We start from the raw sequence: 19,684 nt of genomic DNA on the forward strand, positions 1-19,684 counted from the left end.
GATGTCATGTCTTTGGAAGCTTCTGATTGGTTTATTGACACATCTGAGTTAATCAGAGACAAACCTGTGGATGTGTCTGAAGCTCACCTGAAACACTCCTGAAACACACCTGAAACACTCCTGAAACACTCCTGAAACACTCCTGAAACACTCCTGAAACACTCCTGAAACACTCCTGAAACACTCCTGAAACACACCTGAAACACTCCTGAAACACTCCTGAAACACTCCTGAAACACTCTGCTTCTTTGTGTAACATCAGGGGAAAGTCAAAAGAATCAGCCCAAATATCATGAAGTGAACTGTGGACCTGCTCCAGTCTGGTTCATCCTCGGTGCAGTTTCCTCCTGAAGGAGCCACGTTCAAACAATTAAACACAAGTATAAAGACCATGGGACTGTCCAGCGTCACACCGCTCAGGAAGGACACGTGTCCCAGAGACGAACGAGCTTTGGTCTGAAATGATCAACACAAGAACAAAAGAAAAAGACCTAGAGAAGAAGCTGCTGAAGCTGTAAGAGTGTGTCATTATCCACAGTGAAACGAGGACTGAGGACATGGACTGAAAGGACAGTCTGCAGGAAGAAGACATGACTCCAAAAGACACAGAAAAAAGGACACTCTGCAGGAAGAAGACATGACTCCAAAAGAAACAGAAAAAAGGACACTGCAGGAAGAAGACATGACTCCAAAAGAAACAGAAAAAACACAGAGGACAGTTTGTAAATGCACAGGGACAAAGAGCTTCATGTTTGGAGACATGTCCTGTGTCTGAAGAAACTGAAACTGAACTGTTTGACCAGAATGAACCTCGTTATGTTTGGAGGAAAAAGGCCTGAGAAACACCATCCCGACTGTGAAACACGGGGGTGTCTGCATCGTGTCGTGGGGCTGTTTTGCTGCAGGAGGGACTGGTGCACTTCACAAAACAGATGCATCAGGAGGAAAGAACATTATGTGGAAAAACTGAAGCAACATCAACACATCAGGAGGAAGTTAAAGCAACAAATGGGTCTTCAAATGGACAATGACCTGAAGCATACGGCCAAACTGGTGACAAAGAGGCTTAAGGATAACAAAGAGGCTTAAGGATAACAAAGAGACTTAAGGATAACAAAGAGACTTAAGGATAACAAAGAGGCTTAAGGATAACTAAGAGGCTTAAGGATAACAAAGAGACTTAAGGATAACAAAGAGACTTAAGGATAACAAAGTCAATGTTTTGGAGTGTCCATCACAAAGTCCTGATCTCAGTTCTATTGAACATCTCAGTTCTGTCTGAACAGACCTGAAAAGGCCTGTGCGAGTGAGACGGACACAAACTGGGCTCAGTTACACCAGCTCTGTCCGGACGAATGGGACAAAACTCCTGCAACTATTGTGAGAAGTTTGTGGAAAGAAATCCAAACATTTGACCCAAGTTACACAGTCTGAAGGCCATGGAACAAATAATTGTCTAAAAAACCCTTCTCTCATTATTCTGGCTTTTAGCAAATAGAAATAATTTTGTGAATCCTAATTGACCTAAAACAGGAAAAGCGTACGTGTGTTTTTATATAGTGTATGTAAACGTCTGGTTAAGTGTCCCAGAAATCTGTGGAGGCAGGTGGATTAAAAAAAATAATAGTGTTTAGGGGCAGAGGATAACTGTGCTGGAAGTGAAAAGGTCAAACTGTAGTGTCTGAACAGGCACAACACAGTGTGAGACTGATGTAAACAGTGTTTTAAATCTTTTGAGCAGTTTTTTGCAGTCTTTCAATCTAATCCATGTCCAGTGAAGCAGGATGACGAGGTCGTGAGGTTCAGGCTCTCAGCGGGTTTTCCTGTAGTACACCAAAGACGCCACTAGAGCAATGGACGCTACGATGGCGACTGTCCTCCATCGAGTGAAGCCGCGGATCACCCCCTCCTACAACACACAAGCACAAACTGCTTCAGTACTGCCCCAGTACTGCCCCAGTACTGCCCCAGTACTGCTCCAGTACTGCCCCAGTACTGCTCCAGTACTGCCCCAGTACTGCCCCAGTACTGCTCCAGTACTGCTCCAGTACTGCTCCAGTACTGCCCCAGTACTGCCCCAGTACTGCCCCAGTACTGCCACAGCCTGCTGCTTAGCCCCATTATTGCCCCAGTACTCACCCAGCCTCCCTGCTGGACGATCCATGAGTACAGAAGGTCTTTGATGACCTGAAGCACCCAGCTGATGACCAGTCTGATGTTCTCAATGTGATTTGTGGTTAAAGCCTAGAAAGAAAATGATGTTACATAAAAGTCCACAAGATTAAAGAGGAGGTACCACACTTCTGTGGGGTATTAAAGAGGAGGTACTACACTTCTGTGGGGTATTAAAGAGGAGGTACTACACTTCTGTGGGGTATTAAAGAGGAGGTACTACACTTCTGTGGGGTATTAAAGAGGAGGTACTACACTTCTGTGGGGTATTAAAGAGGAGGTACTACACTTCTGTGGGGTATTAAAGAGGAGGTACTACACTTCTGTGGGGTATTAAAGAGGAGGTACTTGGCCCAACACTCTTTATAATTTACATGCTCCCACTCGGTCAGATCATTAATAAATATAAAGTTTCATTTCACTGATACGCAGACGATTCTCAGCTTTACATGAAAATGGAGCCACATCCCCTCAGCCCTGACGTCTCTATTCAAATCTAATAGAAGTAAACAAAAATAACCCCAGATTTCTGTTCCGCACTGTAGCCAGGCTGACAAACTCCCACACTGCTAATGAGTCTCTTATCCCCTCGAACATTAGTTGTGACTTTCTTCACTTCTTCGATTACAAAATCACAACCATTAGAGACAAAATTAACAAAGCTACTCCAAAAATCAGCTCTGAGCAAATCCAGTCTGTAATGTCCCACATGGATCCTCTAATAATATTAGATAAATTTCCTCCTGTTGATGAGGTGGAGATTACCTCAGTCATCATGTCGTCAAAACCATCAACCTGTTTGCTCGACCCTATTCCAATCAGACTCCTCAAAGAAGCCCTCCCCCTAATAATAGATTCCATCCATAACATAATAAATATGTTGTTAGAAAATGGCTACGTTCCTCAGTCCTTTAAGTATGCTGTGATTAAACCCCTTTTGAAAAAACCTAACCTAAATCCTGATGAATTAGTCAACTATAGACCTATCTCTAATCTTCCCTTCCTCTCAAAAATTCTAGAGCGAGTGGTGGTGAAACAGCTCTGCCGCCACCTGCAGGACAATAATATATTTGAAAAATTTCAATCTGGATTCAGAGCTCACCACAGCACAGAGACTGCACTGCTTAAAGTAACAAATGATTTACTACTAGCTGCTGATAACGGGCTGACTTCAGTCCTGGTCCTACTGGACCTCAGTGCAGCGTTTGACACCATTGATCACAACATTCTACTGCAGAGGTTAGAATGTGACATTGGAATCAGAGGGACCGCCCTCAAATGGTTTAAATCCTATCTATCAGATAGGTACCAGTTTGTTAGTATAAACCAGAGCACCTCTCCCTGTTCTAAAGTAGCCTGTGGAGTTCCACAAGGATCTGTGCTTGGTCCAATCCTATTTACTCTGTATATGTTGCCATTGGGGAACATTATCAGAAAACATGGCATTAATTTTCACTGCTACGCTGATGACACTCAGCTGTACTTATCAATGAAACCAAATCAGACTGATCAAATAGATAAACTCAGTGCCTGTGTGAAGGACATCAAAACCTGGATGACCTTGAATTACCTGCTCTTAAATCCTGAAAAAACAGAGGTCATTGTCGTTGGTCCCAAAGGTCAAAGAGATTCTCTGTCGGACCAGATAATCTCACTCGACAATGTGAGTTTAGCTTCTAGCCCTACTGTAAAAAATCTTGGAGTCCTATTTGATCAAAATCTCTCATTCACAGCCCATATAAACCTAGCTTGTAAAACTGCATACTTTCACCTGCGAAATATAACTAAAATTAGAAATATTTTACCTAAAAACGATGCTGAAAAACTCATCCATGCATTTGTTACTTCCAGACTTGATTACTGTAATTCCCTGCTCGCCGCCTGCCCCAAAAGTACTATAAAGTACTATAAAGTACTATAAGGAGCCTCCAGTTGGTCCAAAATGCAGCGGCCAGAGTCCTAACAGGAACTAAAAGAAGAGACCACATCAGTCCTGTACTAAAATATCTGCACTGGCTTCCTGTCGAGCTTAGAATCAAATTCAAAGTCCTCCTCCTGACATACAAAGCCCTAAACGGTATGGCCCCATCCTATCTGCAAGATGCTATTGTCCCGTACCAGCCAAACAGAGCACTCCGCTCTCAGAATGCAGGACTATTAGTGGTTCCTAGAGTGTCCAAAAGTACAGTGGGAGGGAGAGCATTCAGTTACCAAGCTCCTGTGCTATGGAATCAACTCCCTGCTGATGTTAAACAGGCCCCCACAGTCTCTGTATTTAAGACCAGGCTTAAAACCTTCCTCTTCGGTATAGACCAGGTTACATAGTGAGGGAGTTAGGGACATTAAAACCCGGGATAAGAGGCTGCAGTAGGAGTAACTAGCTGGGGGAAGTATGGCAACCTGAGCTCTATCCTCTGCTTTGTCCTATTTTCTCATCAGCAATGCTATTCACATGTTGTCCCCTGTCCCACTCCCCCTGTGGAGTGTAACTCTTTCAGATGCCCCGATGACAGCTGGACCCTCTCCTCCTCCCCGCCCGGCTCTCCTCCTCCTCGCCCGGCTCTCCTCCTCCTCGCCCGGCTCTCCTCCTCCTCGCCCGGCTCTCCTCCTCCTCGCCCGGCTCTCCTCCTCCTCGCCCGGCTCTCCTCCTCCTCGCCCGGCTCTCCTCCTCCTCGCCCGGCTCTCCTCCTCCTCGCCTGGCTCTCCTCCCCCTCGCCTGGCCGATTTTTCTTGTGTTGTCTGATTTTTCCTGTTGTGTCTGATTTTTCCTGTTGTTTTGTTTTTGTGTGTTGTTTTGTTTTTGTGTGTTGTTTTGTTTTTGTGTGTTGTTTTGTTTTTGTGTGTTGTTTGTTTTTGTGTGTTGTTGTGTTTTTGTGTGTTGTTGTGTTTTTGTGTGTTGTTTTTGTGTGTTGTTGTGTTTTTGTGTGTTGTTTTGTTTTTGTGTGTTGTTTTGTTTTTGTGTGTTGTGTGTTTTTGTGTGTTGTTGTGTTTTTGTGTGTTGTTTTGTTTTTGTGTGTTGTGTGTTTTTGTGTGTTGTTGTGTTTTTGTGTGTTGTTTTGTTTTTGTGTGTTGTTTGTTTTTGTGTGTTGTTGTGTTTTTGTGTGTTGTGTGTTTTTGTGTGTTTGTTTTTGTGTGTTGTGTGTTTTTGTGTGTTGTTTTGTTTTTGTGTGTTGTTGTGTTTTTGTGTGTTGTGTGTTTTTGTGTGTTGTTGTGTTTTTGTGTGTATATCTCGGTGGCTGAGTGGCTCATGTCTCACAGCAGAAGGTTTGGTTGATCCCCGGGTCGCCCAGGCCTTTCTGTGTGGAGTTTTTCATGTTTCTCCTCGTGTCTGGATGGGTTTCCTCCGGGTACTCCGGTTTCCCCCATCAACCAAAACATGAACGCCCTTCAGACGACTGTTGTTGTGATTTTGGGCGTTACAAAAATAAAATGAATTGAATCTCCTCTACACACTTGCCTGGAGGAGATAAAGACATGGGTGGTAGAAATTTCTCCAGTTAAACAGCAGCAAAACTGAGGCCATTCTCATCGGACCTCAACACCAGATCCACTCGACCTCCATCTCAAGTGTCCTCGTCTTTGACCACATCATTCCCCTGTCCTCTGTCACAAACTTAGGGCCTCACTCATGTAATAATAATATAATAAAACGCCGCTTTAAGATTCTAAACACATTTAAATCATGAGGACATTTCCTGCTGTGATTTGAACTTCCCAAATAAAGTGTCTCAAATAAAGTCTCCTCTGCATTTACAACATCACAGCCTCTAAAAGTTTGACAAATATGTTTTAAATCAGTGGTTTCAAATATGACCAAATCATTTTCATGATTAGCCTCCCTGTATTAGCATGGTTAAAGAGGGGTATTTACTTCTATGGGGCATTAAAGAGGGGGTATTTACTTCTATGGGGCATTAAAGAGGGGGTATTTACTTCTACGGGGCATTAAAGAGGGGGTATTTACTTCTATGGGGCATTAAAGAGGGGGTATTTACTTCTATGGGGCATTAAAGAGGGGGTATTTACTTCTACGGGGCATTAAAGAGGGGGTATTTACTTCTACGGGGCATTAAAGAGGGGGTATTTACTTCTATGGGGCATTAAAGAGGGGGTATTTACTTCTATGGGGCATTAAAGAGGGGGTATTTACTTCTACGGGGCATTAAAGAGGGGGTATTTACTTCTATGGGGCATTAAAGAGGGGGTATTTACTTCTATGGGGCATTAAAGAGGGGGTATTTGCAGTACCCTGTAGATGAGCTTGTACGCCAAGTGAAACAGAGCAACGATCCGGCCCCAGTTGATTCCGTCGGCAAAGATGCTGCGAGCCACCGTCATGAAGATGTCCTGAACACAGTCACACTCCACTTGGTTGATGAGTCTACAGGAAAATACAGGAGACGATTATTCTGACCGGTGATATTTGGAGATATTTGACCGGTGATATTTGGAGATATTTGACCGGTGATATTTGGAGATATTTGACCGGTGATATTTGGAGATATTTGATATTTGGAGATATTTGATATTTGGAGATATTTGATATTTGATATTTGGAGATGCACAGAAACCGTACGGCCAAAGAAAATAAATCTAATGTGAAATGTAAAAGAATCTGAGCAAAGATGAAGTGTGAGATTCACACAGTTGTTTCTTTGCAGAGTCTAAATGGAAAACACCGACATTAACCAAAGTAAAATCCAATTTTAGACATTAACAAATGTTATTACAAATATTGGTAATAAAAACATGTTTTTCTATTTGATTGTGTGACTTTTGCACTGAAAAAAACCCAAAAAAACAAACATGCACATTTACTCTAAGCACGCTTGCATCTCCACAAACCCGACTCTTATTTGATCTGCTCGTTTCTATAGAAATGTTCCTTTGCCTATAATATACAAACGTGTGGCATAAACATAGAGACATGCCCCCTCCAGAAAGTCACATACAGTACCTTTAAGTTTTTAAAGCTGCACCTTGTGACTTTTCTGATGGAAGAACAGGAGCTTAAGTCGATAAAAGGCTTTATGTTTTATCTTTGTTTTTTTTATCGTTCCATTCTGACTCAGCTTCACTCACCGCTGCAGCTCCACGTTGCGGTTTATGTCGTCTGCGATCTTGATGAGCTGCTCCACCACCTGTTTGACGTTGTGCTCCTCCAGTTCATGAGGCCTCCCCCCGAGGTCCTCCGCAGGGATGTGGCGTTCAGGGTGCTCCGTGTGAAGGCGCTGCAGCACATACCTGCGGACGGGTCACAGGGTCATACGGGAAAATACTGAACTTTTCTGACGAGCTTTGTGATTTTCAGTTTGTGTTTTAATAAAACAATTTAGCTCAGAGTTCACATTTTAAAGAGGGAGTGTTACACGTGAGAGATTAACTATTAAAAACAGAACATATTTAGATCACTATGTTTCTGTAACGCAGGTGTAAAATCCACATCTGTAGTAAACTGGAAATTCCCATTTTCCGTATTTCAGTAAACACACGTATGACTTTAGTTCCCTCACGTGACCACCTCAGCCAATCACGCGCTAATAGCGCCTAATACAAAGCAGCTGCTCCTCTCCGGTCAGAGCTGGAGGAGGCGCGACAGGGCGGAGGTACCGTGTCTGCGCTACTATATATACATCTACTACTATACTATAACTACTATACTATAATAACTAACACATCCGTCTTCTAAAACTACTAAACTCACAGGAGCCACTGCCATCATCACGGACGCCGAGTAAAGACCACGGGTTCAGACCAAAGGGGATTTGGTGAGTCTGTTTGGTGCTACGAAGTATTAGCATTACAAATGTGTCTGTTAATGTACCGCGGTGCATTACTGTCAATATAGTCAATTTAAATTGTCTTGTATTTATAAAAAGTATTTTACTTGGATTTTGTGTACACTGAACTAAGATGGCTAATACTAAAAGCAATAGTCCTTTTATTTCTAAAAGTAAATTCTGTTTAATACAGGCCAGGTGTGCTCGGGTTGGGCGCTGTGTTTGATGATGAGCTTGGAGCCCGACCAAGAACCGGAAACATCACAACCAACTCTGCGGCCCCTGCGGCCCCCTGCGGCCCCCTGCGGCCCCCTGCGGCCCCTGCGGCCCCCTGTGGCCCCCTGCGGCCCCCTGCGGCCCCCTGCGGTCTGGTAGGAGCCGCCTGTCCCTCCCACAGACGCAAACACATCCACATCCATAACCTCAAACCCTCTTATCAATACACGGACTAAAAAGGGACATTTTATGGACAATTACGCCCACATCAGTGACAAACTCATTTTTGTTCTGTTGTGCTTATGTGTTGTTTTGTGTAAACCAAACTTACTTTGATTTACTCTCAAGGTAAAATACTGAGACTGAGGTTCTGCAGATTTTGTAAATATTGTGTTTGTGTGTTTTATGTTTTTCTTCGGTTCAGTTTGTTTCATTCTGTTTTTTTACACTGAGCACAAACCTGATTCTTCTGATTCAGTCCAACTCAATATCCAAGTCCAAAATATGAATGCACCCCCTTTTCTGAGCCACACGCGCCACATTTCCTTTTATTGTTTTATGCCAGAGAGACACAACAATCAGCTGCATCCTGCAACGAAACTCCTGCACATCACATCAGGTTTGTGAAGTTGTAGTGTGTTGTTTTGTAAATTTATGGGGAATGGTCATGTGGGACGTACGCTCGGAGAGAGAACATTGGACAGAATCAAACTAACAGTGAGGAGGGTTCAAGGGCCCGGGAGACATCGTTAAAAGAGTCAAATGAGCACGGATGAAGTAGAGACATGTTTTTGACACAGGACATGTCCAAGAATCACACGTGTAAATGTTCAACCTGGAGGTTTTTGCTGAAGGTTTGATTTCTCGTAGGACGTGAGGTTATGTTCATTGGCACCGAGAATCAAAAGTACGTTAAGATTGGACAAATGCATCTGCCATTTGTGCACAAAAGTCGAGACACAGGAGACACAGGACACTCAGGAGACACAGGAGACACAGGACACTCAGGAGACACAGGAGACACAGGAGACACAGGACACTCAGGGGTTAAAGTCCAAACAGGTCCAAGTGCTTTGAGAAAAAGAAACTGTTCAAATCAAAACACGGGTGCGGTCTGCTCTGTTTCTATATACACATCTAGGACAGAGGACACGGGGACAGGGGACAGAGGACACGGGGACAGGGGACACAGGGGGACAGAGGACAGAGGACACAGGGGACAGAGGACACAGGGGACAGAGGACACAGGGGGACAGAGGACACAGGGGACAGAGGAGGACAGGAGACACATCACTCTGAAGAAAAGACGCTGGTGAAAACTGACCCTCTGAGGACGACCGCCCCCTGCTCCAGAATCGGGTCGTCCACAACATCTGAAAAAAACAAACAACATGAAACTACAGGAAGTATTTGAGTTTAAAGTTCTCATACTTTCGTGAAGTATTTGAGTTTAAAGTTCTCATACTTTCATGAAGTATTTGAGTTTAAAGTTCTCATACTTTCGTGAAGTATTTGAGTTTAAAGTTCTCATACTTTCATGAAGTATTTGAGTTTAAAGTTCTCATACTTTCATGAAGTATTTGAGTTTAAAGTTCTCAAACTAATTGAAAAAGACACTGAGTTTAAAACTGACACGAGATCAGAAATATAAAAATATAAAAATATAAAAAACTAAATAACAGTTTTAAAGTTTTAAAAGTGACTTTATGTGAAACTGCTCAAAGTTTAAGTCTGTTTCACTTTACACCAACTCAACGGAGAAATTAAGAAGGTTCTGTGTCAAAAGTACTACAAACTAGTACTAATACTACTACAAACTAGTACTAATACTACTACAAACTAGCACTAATACTACTACAAACTAGCACTAATACTACTACAAACTAGTACTAATACTACTACAAACTAGCACTAATACTACTACAAACTAGTACTAATACTACTACAAACTAGCACTAATACTACTACAAACTAGCACTAATACTACTACAAACTAGCACTAATACTACTACAAACTAGTACTAATACTACTACAAACTAGTACTAATACTACTACAAACTAGTACTAATACTACTACAAACTAGCACTAATACTACTACAAACTAGTACAACTACTACAACAACCTACAAACTCTCGTCCCCTCGTCTCGCTCTCGTCCCCTCGCCGCGCTCTCGCCCCCTCGTCTCGCTCTCGCCCCCTCGTCTCGCTCTCGTCCCCTCGTCGCGCTCTCGTCCCCTCGCCGCGCTCTCGCCCCCTCGCCGCGCTCTCGCCGCGCTCTCGCCCCCTCGCCGCGCTCTCGCCCCCTCGCCGCGCTCTCGTCCCCTCGCCGCGCTCTCGCCCCCTCGCCGCGCTCTCGTCCCCTCGCCGCGCTCTCGTCCCCTCGCCGCGCTCTCGTCCCCTCGTCTCGCTCTCGTCCCCTCGCCGCGCTCTCGCCCCCTCGCCGCGCTCTCGCCCCCTCGCCGCGCTCTCGTCCCCTCGCCGCGCTCTCGTCCCCTCGTCTCGCTCTCGTCCCCTCGCCGCGCTCTCGCCCCCTCGCCTCGCTCTCGCCCCCTCGCCTCGCTCTCGTCCCCTCGCCGCGCTCTCGTCCCCTCGCCGCGCTCTCGTCCCCTCGTCTCGCTCTCGTCCCCTCGCCGCGCTCTCGTCCCCTCGCCGCGCTCTCGACCCCTCGCCGCGCTCTCGTCCCCTCGCCGCGCTCTCGCCGCGCTCTCGCCCCCTCGCCGCGCTCTCGTCCCCTCGCCGCGCTCTCGTCCCCTCGCCGCGCTCTCGTCCCCTCGCCGCGCTCTCGACCCCTCGCCGCGCTCTCGTCCCCTCGCCGCGCTCTCGACCCCTCGCCGCGCTCTCGTCCCCTCGCCGCGCTCGCTCAATGTCGTCCATGTCCTTCCGTCGTCCAGGTCTGATCCAGTAAAAAAGTTGAATCTCTGTGATTTCCTTTGTCCAGCAAAGACGTGGATGTGGGACAGGCTCATTCAAAATCTGATTATCGTACAGATTATTGATTAACTCTGGAAACGTGGATGACATCATCTGCAGAGGGTGTGATGCTAACTGTAGGCACTGCTCTGTCTGAGGCTGTTAAACTTTAATCTGAGCTTTATCTCAACAGTCTGACCATAAAGAGCTGACTTATCTGAACAGGTGATTTGTGCTGTCCCGCTCAAATAACATTAGTTACAAGCTAGCATTAGCTTTAGCATTAGCATTAGCATTAGCATTAGCATTAACCAACAGATTTTCAGTGAGTTTCTCTCACTTTATTTGTGTAAAATCAAACTCTTAAACAGGACCATGAGCTCAGACTGACCACAGCCTCCTGAACATGAGCTCTTAAAATCACTTTTGTATTTTTTCTTGAGTTTGCTTAAGTGTGCATTGTGTCTCCATGGTAACTGCTAAACATTGTGCCATACACATACATGTAGAACACCCCCAGCGTGATGTCACTGTAAAGCATCCATAGCCTTAAACTCTTTAAATGACATTTAAATAGTAAAATCATCTCATTTCTTTCTGATAATGGTCTGTTCACTCAAAAGTCCTGAAATCTGATTTTGTTAATCGAGAACAGGATGAGAACAGACTGAAGAGGAGGAGGAGGTGTAGGAGGAGGTGTATGAGGAGGTGTAGGAGGAGGTGAAGGAGGAGGTGTATGAGGAGGTGTATGAGGAGGTGTATGAGGAGGTGTAGAAGGAGGTGTAGGAGGAGGTGTAGAAGGAGGTGTAGGAGGAGGTGTAGGAGGAGGTGTAGGAGGAGGTGAAGGAGGAGGAGGTGTAGTCACAGCATTAAATGGGCCAATCTGAAATCACCAACTGATACATGTGCGCGGTCACGACACAGGCGCGTGCCCAGGCGCGTGCACAGCTGTGTGACGTACTCTGGTCAGAGACACTGACCATTAGGTCAGAACATTGTGACAGATCCTCACCTGGAGAAGGCTGCAGACGAGAGGAAAAGCACAAAACAAAGTGAAAAGAGTGAAAATAACAGTTTGTTCTTTCAGTTTGTCTCAGGGTCAGATCAGACCCACTGGACTCTGGCTCGAGTTGCCTTTTCTAAAAGTTGTTTGTTTGGCTCAAATCTGGGTCGACATGGCTCAAATCTGGGTCGACATGGCTCAAATCTGGGTCGACATGGCTCGCATACCTTCCCCACCCTCAGCTCCTCGTTCCGGAGCGACTCTGCGCCTCCTCTCTTCTTCTTCTTCTTTGCGCCTCCTCTCTTCTTCTTTGCGCTCGTCTGCCATGGGCCTGGAGACGCTCTTAAATGTTCTAGAGCCTGACAGACTTTTGGTGAAGACTGAGAGGAAGGCTAAACTGAACAAACCAGCTCGAAAGCTAAGACGGACTGCTGTAAAAAGTTTTGCTAGAGATATGGGAAGTAACGCGGAAGAAGGCGGTGCTCACCGGTGTCCCGCCCGCTCCCCGCTCCTCTGCGCCCTGGGCCGGTCCTCGGTGCGCCTCGGTGAGCCTGTGCGCGCAGGATTCTCCACACTGTTCCTCACCAGGCTCGTCCCAGTCCATCTTCCCTCCACTCTCCTGAGTCCTGATGTCCGCTCTCCAAAGGAAACGAACCAATAAGACACAGAGACCCTGCAGGAGGTCTCTTATTGGTTCGCTTTCGTTCGTTCGGCTCTGGCTCCTGTGAACGGCTCTGGCTCCTGTGGACGGCTCTGGCTCCTGTGGACGGCTCTGGCTCTTGTGGACGGCTCTCGCTCCTGTGGACGGCTCTGGCTCCTGTGGACGGCTCTGGCTCCTGTGACGTGCTCAGTGTCTCAGACGTGGAGCGCAGAGGAGGAGGCGCTGGAGGAACCATCATCTCTGGAGACCCCGAGGTCAAGGTGGGAAACACCTCCAGGTGGTGGAGAATCACTGAGCCAAGATCCTGTGGGTCTTCAGACACAGGGAGACTCCTCCTGCGTGGACTCCTGCGTGGACTCCTGTGTGGACTCCTGTGTGGACTCCTGTGTGGACTCCTGCGTGGACTCCTGTGTGGACTCCTGTGTGGACTCCTGCGTGGACTCCTGTGTGGACTCCTGTGTGGACTCCTGCGTGGACTCCTGCGTGGACAACCTTCTCAAGCCAGAATGTCATTCCCTGTAGATCCTGGTGGTGTCGATGTTGATGTCGTCCATGTGGAGGAGACTGATGGTCCTTCCTGTTCCTGAGTCATGTATTTATTTATATGTGTGTGTGTGTGTGTGTGTGTGTGTGTGGGGGTGTGTGGGTGTGTGTGTGTGTGTGTGTGTGTGTGTGTGTGTGTGTGTGCGCGCGCGCGTGTAATAATTTTCTTTTTTCTTTTTTTTTTTTTTTTACTTCCAATGTAGCTTTTAGCATTTGTTTGATACTTAAATATCACAAATAATCTTCAATTGTTCAATATTAAATGTCTTTTCCAAAAATATATATTTTTCCAGATTTAATCGGTGTCATAAACACGACCCTTTTCTGCCCTCAGATATAAAAATGTGTTAAAATGGTTGAGTTCTTTCTTCTTTCATATTAGTTTATTTATAATTATGTTTGTATGATATTATTCACTCGGTCACTAGGGGGCAGCACTGCCCTGTGGATTTGTGTTTGTGCCTCGTGCAGAATAAACATTTCAGAGCCAAACAAAACAAACGTCTCAGTGTGTGGTTCAGTCCAGTGATTCTTTAATCTCCTGCCCTTTAGCGGGATTTTACTCCTGTGTCCACGAGGTCAGTCCACGGGTCAGCAACAGAATAATAATAATAATAATAATAATAATAATAATGATGATGATGATGATGATGATGATGATGATGATGATGATGATGATAATAATAATAATAATAATAATAAGAAGAAGAAGAAAGAAACAAATAAATTCTATGTACAGATGTCAGAGTGAAGCGTGTGCACATTTCTGAGCTGAACGTAAAAAAAAGGCAAAATACAGCTTTATCTTTTAGGATGGCTCTATAGCGCCCCCTTCAAATTTAATAAGGATCAAAATGAATAAGAGCCAGTCTTTCATAAGAATCTACGTTGCAGGAGGCTCAGTGGCGCCCCCTGGAAAATTAAAATACATTATAAGATAGGAGGGGGCGGAGCCTATTATTTCATTGTGGGCTCATAAAACTTAGCAGGTTCATAGAGCATCTCCAGATGAAAATATATATTCTGGCCCCGCCCTAAACCGCACAGGGCGTCGGGCATTTTGGGTCAAGCTTGAGACGTCAAAAATCTAGAGCTCGGACTTTAATAAGTTTTGATCTAACAGACTCCAAACTAAAGCTGCATCCTCAGGACATATCTGCGGTCAAACGTTAAAAGAGTTTGTATAAGTCCCAGAGAGCGGCCGAGCTCTTAACGGAGCGGCCATTTTGAAAGCATCAAAATTCCTGTAACTTTTGCAAATATTGTCAGATTCAGACAAACCCAGTGTAGCGTTGTGTTTTCTGACGATCGGGACAAAAGGATGTGTGGATTAAAATTCTATCTTTAAAAAAACCTCTCCAGAGACTCGTCACAATGGGCCATAAACATTTATCTCCAACATCAGGCTGTAAATACTGAGTCACGTGTCCAGCTCAGGTTGACCTGCAGCTCTCCCACTGCAAGGGTCGTGAGGGCCCTTTATCACTGCTTGCAGTTTTAATTCATAGTTGTGATTGTAACCCGTGTCAAATAATGTCCCACTTCCGGTGAGGAGTTGATTGTGACGGGACAATTTCCTTTTTTAGCGGTGACGTCAGACGCCAACGTCTCACGCTGCTCCTGCTGAGGCTCATTCTCTCTGATTCAATCTCATTGAAAAAATACATAAAAGTACATTTGACCCGACGGTCCTCCTGTCACTGTCCACTCAGCGGTGAGTCCATCTGTTCATTTCTCATAAAGTTACGTATGTTTTGCGGAGCTGCGGATCCCCATTTAAGATGTGTCAAAGCTAATGCTAACGCTAGCATTGAAACTAATACGGTCAGTGTGAACAAGAACGGTCTTTTTGGTTTAATCTCTACTTTATTTACGTTTATGCGAGAACCGAACTTTTTGCCATAAAGGCTAGTGTTAAGTTAGTACTTTATTTTGATTCAATTTGACCCCTTTCGTTGCTTTTGTAACTTTTTGAACTCTGCACTAATATAGTCATGATGTTTTGAATGGAGCGTTCTGATGTGCAGCATTGGAAGCTACATGTTTTTTTTTTTTATGAATTGGGCTGAGATGCTCATAACATTTGATTTATTGAATGAACTTTGAAAGTGCACGTTACCTGACTTTACCTTATTTTATCTTACTTTGCTTTGCTTTTGAAATCAAAGCTAGTTTATTGGAATTATTTAATTGTTATTGACAAGTTAATTTTGATGTAACAAAGATTATTTGGTTTATATATATATATATATATATATATATATATATATATATATATATATATATATATATATATATTGCTAAGATGTATGGCATTTATTTATTGAATTTATAGTAATAGTGAATTACTTCAAGCACATCTATTTTAATTGTTTGCTAATTTTATTTTTGGTTTACTGACCCTGTTTTTAGGTCAAGTTTTTTTCTGCACTGAATTGAACCACGACAACCTCACAATAACCTGGACGGCGAGCTGCCCCTTTTCCTTCATAAACTGGTAGGAACAAACGAACCTTTTTATGTTCCCTGCTTCTTGGATTACAACACGTTTTTGGATTATAAAGAAAAAAAACAAACGATCGGGATAACACAACTTTTGGAATAAATACTCGAACCTGGAACTGGAACGGGACTTTTTTTTTTTTTTTGGTTCTGTTGCATTTCATTTTGTCTGGTTTCTTTTGTATTAATTATATCTACTTATATATGAAATGACTTTATATATTATGTATATATAATCCACAGTATATATTATATTATCACATACCTGCCCTGAGTAATTTATATTGAACTTAATACATATTATTTTTGACTAAGCTCTTTTGTTTGTGTTTATTCACACACTGGCTCCTGCCGCACCTACATCTGGTCAATGCAGTCAGGTCCTCATTAGCCCCGAGTTCCTAACATGATGCTTCAGTGAGAATCTAATTGTGAATAACCATGGAAATAAAAAAGGGCAATACATGAATAAGTGTCCAGACGTTGGACTGTTTGTGTCGCTAATAACCCACATTTATGATCACGTTAATGTGAGAAAAACACAAAACTGTGACTTTAACATGAGAAAGAGCCGAAAGACTGGAGCCGAAAGACTGGAGCCGAAAGACTGGAGCCGAAAGACTGGAGCCGAAAGACTGGAGCCGAAAGACTGGAGCCGAAAGACTGGAGCCGAAAGACTGGAGCCGAAAGACTGGAGCCGAAAGACTGGAGCCGAAAGACTGGTCCTGAAAGGCTGGTCCTGAAAGGCTGGAGCCGAAAGACTGGAGCCGAAAGACTGGAGCCGAAAGACGACGCTCTGTACAGACCAGCAGAGGGAGCCTCAGCTTATGCAGCGAGTAAAAGGCGAGACAAGAACCTGCAAAAGAACAATACAAGTATCAGACTCATAGACCAGTGCACACACACTGAGGGTTACACACACTGAGGGTTACACACACTGAGGGTTACACACACTGAGGGTTACACACACTGAGGGTTACACACACTGAGGGTTACACACACTGAGGGTTACACACACTGAGGGTTACACACATTTAACACAAAGTACAACACTTAATGTGGAACAGCAGTGTATTGTTTAAAGAGGTTGTTTTGTTTGTTTTTAATCATTGTGTTGGCGGTGTAGGTTTGAGTTGTGGATTCTTTCGTGCTGAATTCGTTTGAAGTGTCAGTGTCGTGACAGATGTAACACAAGTTCTACTGTCCTCCAGCAGAGGTCTCCCTGAGACGTGGAGGTGGAGTAAACGGTGTAACACACTCTCATGTTCACATGGACCAGACCGGCAGGTTGGGCCGGTTTGGACATGAATGTGCCTGGCATGACGGCACATGTGGTAGATTTCCACTGAGTCACAAGAGGAAGGGTCAGGACAGTAGCAACACGATCACACACAATGAGTCAACAAGGGCGTCAGCGTTTAGACAGGAGAGGTTTAGACAGAGGTTTAGACAGAGGTTTACACACATTTAAATGGAACTTTTTTGATAATTATGTAAGAGTTTGTCTCTGAGCTTCACACATTTCCCACTTAAGCAGAAATAACATGTTTTTACTTTAAGGATTTAGATGTGCACATTTTTGATCCATGTTAAACTTCATAACCTTAAGTATTTATCAGTTCAGTCGAGGTAAAAAATGTAAAACTACCACGTCATGACATCACAAGGTGGAACAGAGTGTTTTGAGCTCGGGAGACACAGACTAATAATGTTTATAACAAAACAAACACAGCTCCAGGTTTGTTTTTGAGGACGTAACAGTTTTATAAATTATAAAACGACTTAAACCTCACGAGTTTATTTTGTGTTTTATATTTAAAGCTGCACTATGTAACTTTTCTGGTGGAAGGCCCCCACAACCTCGTCTCCATGAAGATGTTACGTCTTTGCCTGGAATGTTACATAATTTCATCATTCAACTTGAAGCAGGTGACATCACCTGAACAAGTTACAGGTCAGATCTGTGGAGAGGCAAAATGAGAATAAATAATGTTTTTACAGTTTATCATTTATATGTGTAAACTGTATATGCCACACTCTGGAACATTTCAGGAAAAGTCTCCATGGAGACGAGCACATGGCAGACGGACCCACCACCCCAAAGTTACACAGTGTAACTTTAATTGTTATTGTATGTTTTTGTCCATCTCCTGTAGAGCCACAGTGACGTTTACTTTAGTTTATCAGTTTATTTTTACTGGGACCATGTGATTTTCTTACACACACCAAACAAACACGTTCACACGTTCAGAAGAACACACTTTTGTTTTGGCCTTTACCCTAAAACTTTACCTTAAATGTTTATTCACAGAAACGTCACACCCAAACTTCAGAATACCATGTGTCGTTTTGTTCGGGTGTATCTGTCAAAGCAGAAGATTCCAGACTAGACTGGTTTTCTCACACACTGTGTGCATGTGTGTAACACTGTGTGTTCATGTGTGTAACGCTGTGTGTGCATGTGTGTAACACTGTGTGTTCATGTGTGTAACACTGTGTGTGCATGTGTGTAACACTGTGTGTGCATGTGTGTAACACTGTGTGTGCATGTGTGTAACACTGTGTGTGCATGTGTGTAACACTGTGTGTGCATGTGTGTAACACTGTGTGTTCATGTGTGTAACACTGTGTGTTCATGTGTGTAACACTGTGTGTTCATGTGTGTAACACTGTGTGTTCATGTGTGTAACACTGTGTGTGCATGTGTGTAACACTGTGTGTGCATGTGTGTAACACTGTGTGTGCATGTGTGTAACACTGTGTGTGCATGTGTGTAACACTGTGTGTGCATGTGTGTAACACTGTGTGTGCATGTGTGTAACACTGTGTGTGCATGTGTGTAACACTGTGTGTGCATGTGTGTAACACTGTGTGTGCATGTGTGTAACACTGTGTGTGCATGTGTGTAACACTGTGTGTGCATGTGTGTAACACTGTGTGTGCATGTGTGTAACACTGTGTGTGCATGTGTGTAACACTGTGTGTGCATGTGTGTAACACTGTGTGTGCATGTGTGTAACACTGTGTGTATTTTTATTATTTTATTTTTTTACCTTTAGAACTTTACACCGGGTTTATCTGAATCTCGTTTCTTCAGGTTATAAACAGTTTCACATTCACGTGTTTGTCGTTCAGACTTCTCTCTCTCTCTCTCTCTCTCTCTTCTTCTCTTTCTTTCAGTTAAAAACATGTGACTTTATATTTCATATTTATCACCGTCTGTTTAATTTAAACTGTAACTTTTCTGTGCACCACTTTCTCATCTGTTTTATTGTTTTTTTTAGACCTGTAGGTGTCAAAGGTCACCCCACCTGTGGAGCATGCTGGGATATGTGGTTCTGAAGTAAATGTTGTCAAAAAGTTTTGTTAAATTTGTGAAAGAAGTTGAAATATGACTAAGACTTTTTCAAAAGTTTAAAAAAGTTCTAAAATTTTCCTTCAGAAAATCTCCACAGGACTCGGTCCCTCACGACGCCACAGTAAAACTCACCTGACGTAAAACCAAGAGAACATTCAGGTGGAAGAGTATTTATACACGAGTGTAGTATTTGTGCAGAGACAACGGTGGGTCTAGAACATTCTGGGAAAAGCAACAGTATTTAGCTTTAAATTATTGTTTGGCAGTTTGTCAAGTTTATAATTTTACTTCCTGATTTGAAACAGAAAACAGATGTGACACAAACACAATTTAAAAATATGTCTGAAGAAGCTGAAACACAAATGTTCAGATCATTTGTTACATAAAACTCCACTTTAGTCTTTAGAGGGACGAGGAACCACGACTTTTACTCGAGTAAGAGTACTGTTACTTCAATAAAAGTACTACTCAAGGAGGAGTAAAAGTATGCTGCCAGAAAAGTACAATTCCTTTAAAAGTTTCTTCTAAATGTGGAGT

The 19,684-nt window shown here is 43.7% G+C and overlaps 1 protein-coding gene across 1 annotated transcript; it reads right to left on the bottom strand.

Moving 5' to 3' along the window:
- Positions 1 to 1,141: 1,141 nt before the first annotated feature.
- On the bottom strand, positions 1,142 to 12,544 carry zgc:153993 (uncharacterized protein LOC767645 homolog). Its single transcript, XM_033987735.2, has 6 exons — positions 12,311 to 12,544; positions 9,493 to 9,541; positions 7,255 to 7,416; positions 6,421 to 6,553; positions 2,140 to 2,244; positions 1,142 to 1,909 (listed from the first exon to the last, which is right to left on the bottom strand). The coding sequence occupies exons 1-6, from the start codon at positions 12,408 to 12,410 to the stop codon at positions 1,811 to 1,813; spliced, it is 648 nt and encodes a 215-aa protein (XP_033843626.1). The 5' UTR covers positions 12,411 to 12,544; the 3' UTR covers positions 1,142 to 1,810.
- Positions 12,545 to 19,684: the final 7,140 nt, after the last annotated feature.

The sequence above is a fragment of the Periophthalmus magnuspinnatus genome, chromosome 3 (assembly GCF_009829125.3).
Source record: "Periophthalmus magnuspinnatus isolate fPerMag1 chromosome 3, fPerMag1.2.pri, whole genome shotgun sequence".
NCBI lineage: Eukaryota > Metazoa > Chordata > Actinopteri > Gobiiformes > Gobiidae > Periophthalmus > Periophthalmus magnuspinnatus.

What these genes read in the sequence shown, in the direction of transcription:
- zgc:153993 (XM_033987735.2), bottom strand. Translation starts at nt 12,410, where the DNA reads ATGGCAGACGAGCGCAAAGAAGAAGAGAGGAGGCGCAAAGAAGAAGAA. An exon ending in GGGGCGGTCGTCCTCAGAGG is followed by an intron (nt 7,417 to 9,492) that starts GTCAGTTTTCAC and finishes ACCCGTCCGCAG; the next exon opens with GTATGTGCTGCAGCGCCTTC. An exon ending in TCGTCCAGCAGGGAGGCTGG is followed by an intron (nt 1,910 to 2,139) that starts GTGAGTACTGGG and finishes TGTGTGTTGTAG; the next exon opens with GAGGGGGTGATCCGCGGCTT.